The 6253-nt window shown below is 39.4% G+C and overlaps 1 protein-coding gene across 5 annotated transcripts in view; it reads right to left on the bottom strand.

The window, feature by feature from the left end:
- Positions 1–603: 603 nt before the first annotated feature.
- The window catches only part of GSK3B (glycogen synthase kinase 3 beta), a 201925-nt gene continuing 196275 nt past the window's right edge, over positions 604–6253 (bottom strand). For 4 of the 5 annotated variants that reach the window (XM_026494220.4, XM_026494227.4, XM_026494232.4 and 1 more), the window contains one exon: positions 604–5508. In XM_026494220.4, coding sequence (XP_026350005.1) covers positions 5502–5508 — 7 coding nt within the window. In that variant the 3' untranslated portion in view covers positions 604–5501. The remainder of the gene's footprint in view (positions 5509–6253) is intronic. The other variant, XM_044382432.3, reaches the window with a different exon arrangement.

Below are 6253 nucleotides of genomic sequence, written 5' to 3'. Positions count from 1 at the left end.
ATGACTTTATATCTAGCCTTTAGATTAGGCCTGACAGAGTGAGCCAGCCCTAAAAAAATGATGTTTCTTTTTGCACTAAGAGACATAACATGTTTACATACATCATCCAGTATTGGAAATGAGCAGATTCAAACACAACATGTGTTCGTTACCTGGGAGGTACAGCCCCACGGTTTGTGGTGTTCATATATTTTACAGATACTCCCAAAGACCATTACTAATGGGATGAAAGTTAAAAGAAAATACAGCTACACCAAACCATGAACACAGTAATCAAAGACAGCAGCTTATACACGTTTTAAAAATTCGTCCCTTTCAAGGACATTTTCTTTCTTTTCAAAGCAGTGTCTGCAAAGCTTCCTCTACATCAAATCCAAAGGTTTCCAAGATGGAAGCTGCACCTCTTGGGGCTATACAATGGAGTAAGATCATTTAAAGAACGGGAACTAGTGTTCATGTCTTGATTTTATAACAAAGATCCATGTTTCTCTAATTGGAGGAATGGAAATGGTGATGTGACTACATATTGCAGTAGCAAAATAGGTAGGGTAAAGAAAAGAGGGTTGGGTACTGAAATAAAGACCACACACTTGTGAATTTTAATTTCATTTCCAGGCTAACCTACTTTTTATTTAATGCAAATTACAGTACCAGTTAACTATTTCCAAACCAAGTCACATAGAACGAAATGTATTTACAAGGGAATGGGGAAAGGGAAAAAAAAACATTGAGCATACTTTTCACAAAAAAGTTTATATTTAAAATGAAAAAAAAAATCAGTCACAGAGGCATTCAAGTAGTAATAATGTTATACAGATTTTGCTTTTCCTTTATATCAAGACAGATTTGCACAAGTGTTTGCAATAGTTTGTATACAACCCACAGTCCTTTATATATATATATATATATATAATAAATTTTGTTTAGATTTGTTTTTAAGATGGAAGTGGTCACGCTAATTGGTATGTGTACAGGCCCAAGTGATCCATCGGCAACACATTTATAAATGCAAATTTTACAGGCAAGCACATTTTCATACATCTATCTGTATCTGCCTGTAGACAGATATAATCAGAAAAAAAAAAACTTAAAAATGAACACAAGGAAGTCTGCTTTGTCAAGCTAACCCCTTATGTACTGGTTGTCATTTTGCTTTTATTGCAGAGGTGCAAAACGGAGCAACAAACTTGAATACAACGTCATAACCCTTGTGAAAATAATCCAAACCCCAGGGATTACTTTCAAGCCTCTCAAACATAGACCTTAGTCTGGGACTCTACTCTGCTTCTAGTTGTCTTATTTTTAGTGGCTCAGGTTTCTACCAGAAAAGACATATTTTATTGTAAAGCATGCTTAGTTTAATTTCTATATAGGGGAGAAAGTGTTCGGCTCTGTGATTAGATGATCACTAACATGAGAACAACAGAAATCAGATATAATTTTGGTTTAAAACAAAGGAAAAACCCCCAAACTCCTGGGGATCTGGCATTGGCCAAGCTTCCTTTGGAAGATTCCAAAGTTAAATCCCTTAAAAAGGAAAGGGAAAAAGAAATGAAATGCCAGTGTCTTTATATCCACAGGGATAGAGAATACAATAGTCCTCTCAGAAACCTTTGCATTGGTGCAGACAAGATGACTGGTTGGCAGGCTTTGTTAAAACACAAACCAAAAATATGTGTTTAAAAAGTAAGAGGACTTAAAGAACGGACACGACATGTCACTGGAAAGAAGGTGCAGTCTTCTGCCTTGCTGGAATGAACACACGATGTTTCAAAAATAGCAACCTTTGGTTTGGTAAAGTTTGTGTTTTCTTCTACTCAAGACATCTTATATGGAGTACTTGGAGGCAAAACAAATGATTTTGATTTTTTTTCTTTCAAAAAAGGCCTTCATGATGGGCACACAGTAAGAATTAAACTTATTTTTTAAGAAGGAAATGAAAATGACATTTCACTGAACAGGGGTAGAGGTGGCAGGAGGGAGGGGATGGGCTGAGTTCCCTCGTTAACACAACAGTCCTCTCTCCGCTGGGTGGCACTGGGCGCAGTAACTGCTAGTAATCACATGACAGCATTTTAGACCAATGGAGCAAAACCTGGTACTATTAAGAAACTTGGATTTATAAAAACCCACTGTCTCTCTCTGTCTTTCATTTGGGAAGGAAGTAGATAAAGGGGGAGCATGGAAGACTCCTGAATCTGCTGTTTGTTAAGACCCATGGTTGGGATTTGGGGAAGAGATGAGCAAACTCGCATCGATTCGGTCTCTTCCAGCTCTAGGGCTCCCCGGCATGACACAAAGTCCCTGGATGGACTAAGTATGAAATGAAACCGGTCACTGCTACTGACTGAGGAGGAAACAGCTGCTCAGAACCAAAATAAAGGCAGGGCTTAAATGAAGTGAGTTCATGAACACGGTTTCCTCTTTCCACTCCTGAGCATGGTATCACTGAAATTAACTGTGGAAGGGGCAAAGACACTGTTAGGAGTGAGTTATTATTTCAAAGGGAAAGGGGTAGGACAGGGAGACATGGATTTAAAAACCAATTAAAATTTGAAAAATGAAAAACAAAAACAAAAAACAAACACATGGAAGCGAAGGCACTCCAAACTATATAGATACACTATACATTGCTAGAGTTATTGTTACAATAATACAGGCCGGTACCTACTGTACAGAGTTAAAACTATATGGCTTTAAAAAGCTCGTCTACATTTTGTCTGATTATTAAACAGAATCACTGCCCTGAACAGTAACTTTTTGCTCATTAATTAACAGTTCCTGGGTCCACATATTTACATACAAAACAATAAAACTTAAATTTAAAAACATTGAAAGAAAATATAATGTACAAGCTTGAATTTGGTGAGGAGCTTTTTATTATTATTATTATCATTATTTACAAAAAGATATTCAGAGACCTGGATCTCACTTGTATAAAAGAGTTCTGTGATACCGCCATGATCCTTGAGAAAGAAAAATCACGCACCTCAGCCCTCACACACACACACAGAAGTGAGAGAAAAGCAACGGACTTTTCTCTCTTCTTCTCTTACCCCATTTATGGGGGCAAAGGAGGGGGAGTGTTTCCTAAAACAAGAAGATTTTTACAGACTCTAGCAAATATACCAAGTCCAGAGTAGTGTCTGTGTCCAAATGTTTGGCTGGGCAGTTTGGTGTGAAAGCAGGTCCATTTCTCTGTCATAGACCTGCTGTTCAGCTTTATAAATCCTGTCTGAAAATGGTCTACCAAAGCCATTCCCTTTAGGAATTACCCGGCCAAATACTTTGATTCAGACTTCTTTCAAAGCTTAATTAGCTCTCAGAAGCGCATCGTGAAATGTAAAAGTCAATTTGTTCGATTTGGTTTGAGCGTTATTTCCTTTCTCACGAACTCTGATATAACCAGGGGTCTGAGAAACCCCTTTTGTGGCCTAAGAGCTTAGCTGAACAGTGACTGAAAACTAAGATGGCTCACAGTTGCCCTTCTGGGTACTGGTTCACGTCAGCAGGCAGTAGGACTCTCTTGGAGAGTCACACACACTTGGTAAAGAAGCAGGACAGGGTACTGGGACCTGCGCTGAGGGCTGCCAAGAGACTCCACTTCCAAATTACCTGGAGGGCAAGACCCCTAACACGACCTAAGGTGGCAATGATGAAGGTGAAGGGAGGTTACACACGATCAAGGGCTCAGCTCTACAGCCCTACAGTTATCAACTAACCTTGGAAGGTGTGTAGGGAAAGAGTGGGTAGAAGGGAAAGGCGGCCATCACTCAAGTGATCTTTATATGTAAAGTACAACTGATTGTGCCTTAAAGATTCATAGGTCAAGTAATGGCCCATAAGCACCAAGGTGACTAAGGTTCATTTTAGAGTATATAAGGCCCACAAAGATGTCAACCTTAAAAGTATAAAACAAACTAGTTGTGAAAATCTATTTCCTCACTGCAAACATAATCCTTCAATCCTCTTTGCTTTCCAAGGAATATTGCTTTTTCTTCAAAAACAGAAACTGAGTCTTACACCATTCACTGATACACAAAGAAAACAGAAACAAAAACTCTTAACTGGGTGTGGGAGGAAACATTCTTCTCATGCTTCAACCAGTTGATTTTGATACTGTGGACAAAAACAAAAATAAAAGGCAGTATTGAATCTATGTATATATAACATATATACATACACACATTTATATAATCAGCTTTCCTATAAAGTCAGCAGGTACACGTGACTGTTTATACCATTCTGATGTGTAGTTCTTAATATTTCTACCACCTAAAATCACAATGGTCTATCTGACATACATCAATAAATAAAATTTTAAAAGCATGAGGTTAAAAAAAAAGCTAAAATTAAATACAGATTCTAGATTTGGATTTAAAATTAGAACTATGTGCAGAATGTGGCAATTTCTACAAGCTCAATTTGTAATTAAAAATATGAAAAATAAACCAGTAGACTGTTACAGTTCACATTATTTAACTATAATGTCCTCTCAAGTGTATCTTTCCAAGGGAAGCAACTTTAGAAACAAATGTGGACAAATTCATTCACAGTGGTGAGATCTCCTCTTGGCCTGTCCCCTTCCTCCAGGTTCATCAGCTTTGACCTCCGCAGCCAGAGTGACTGGCTCAACATCCTTTTCAGTCTTCTGGTCACTAGTTTAAAACTGTACTAAGATTTGCAGGGAAGCTTTGGTCAGGCACACAAAGATCCACCCTCAGAGCACGCATGCTCTTCCTTTGATAGCCTCCAATTTAAGTTTCTTCACCACTAGCACTGATTAAGAGCAAAACAAAACCTTATCGAGTCAATTAAGAATCTTCAAACTTTATTGACCTCCCTGGGTTACATACAAATGATACACATTTCCTTTTTTGTCTGCCACACCTGCCACCAACATGCCAAAGGCAAGTCTTCAAATACCCGAGGATATGGATTAATTTTACAAGTGACACTGAAGTCCCCATTGAGTTACACCTGCTAAGCTCCCAACCAATTTCAAGCTGTGCACTATACCAAAGTCTTACACTTGACTTTAAAAGAAAACAAAGTTCAAAAAAACTTCAGCACAGAACAAAGTCTTCTTTTGTGGAAGGGGCATGAGGCAGGAGTCCTGTTTTCAAAGTATACAACAGCAGACTTTTGATAAAAAAAGATTGTCGTGGGAAAGAGATTGTGTGTTCTAGTGCTCCGCTTTCCCCTCCCCACAACCCCTCCCACCCCTGGATCTCCCTCAAAGTGAGAATACAATGAAATTGGTTTGTATTTATAGATATTTTACAAGGTTAAATAAGAACAACAATAATAATAAAAAAATTGAACACTAAAATGAGCAGGTTTTTTTCTTTTTAATTTTCTTTCCAAACGTGACCAGTGTTGCTGAGTGACACTCAAGTAACTGGTGGTTTTTCCTGTGCAGCTCGCTGCTCGGGACTGTTCAGGTGGAGTTGGAAGCTGATGCAGAAGCGGCATTGTTGGTCTGTCCACGGTCTCCGGCATTAGCATCTGCAAATCAAAAGTCCCAAGAGAGAGCATGAGCAATGCTTTATCCCCCCAAAGAGAAAAGTACACTGCCTCAACTGCAGACTGTGAGCTGTGTGGTCTTCCAAGCTGTATCTGAAAAGGTTGTTTTAAATATGGCCAATACTATGAAATCTGAATTTCTTTCTGCTTAAAGCTGAGTCCATGCCTTGGCCTGGACCTGGTGCAGGGAAGATAAGTGTCTTTGAATAAGTTGGGGCCAGAGACCACTCTGTCAAAATTCCTGCTACAGGGGCGCCTGGGTGGCACAGCGGTTAAGCGTCTGCCTTCGGCTCAGGGCGTGATCCCGGTGTTATGGGATCGAGCCCCACATCAGGCTCCTCTGCTATGAGCCTGCTTCTTCCTTTCCCACTCCCCCTGCTTGTGTTCCCTCTCTCGCTGGCTGTCTCTATCTCTGTCGAATAAATAAATAAAATCTTAAAAAAAAAAAAATTCCTGCTACAGCTAGGATTAGCAGTATGGGCACGAATACCCAGCTGCGAGCCTGGATCACTTGAAAATAAGTGAACAGTGCACAGCTGGGAAAACTTGCTAATCATTCTGAACCAGGTTACAGTATGTATGCCATCTGCTTAAGTGGGTGAAATGCGTGGAGGCACTGAACGTTACATGGGTCAGCACTGAGAGGCAGAAGCACTATGCGTAAATCAACCTCAGCTGCTTACTTTCTAAGTACAGTTCTTCTTCATTATCCGTAGAAATGGAAGAC

The sequence above is a fragment of the Ursus arctos genome, unplaced genomic scaffold (genome assembly GCF_023065955.2).
Source record: "Ursus arctos isolate Adak ecotype North America unplaced genomic scaffold, UrsArc2.0 scaffold_4, whole genome shotgun sequence".
In the NCBI taxonomy this organism is placed as follows: Eukaryota; Metazoa; Chordata; class Mammalia; order Carnivora; family Ursidae; genus Ursus; species Ursus arctos.
The sequence above is the reverse complement of the archived record's forward strand: the minus strand, read 5'-3'. Positions and strand labels throughout refer to the sequence as shown.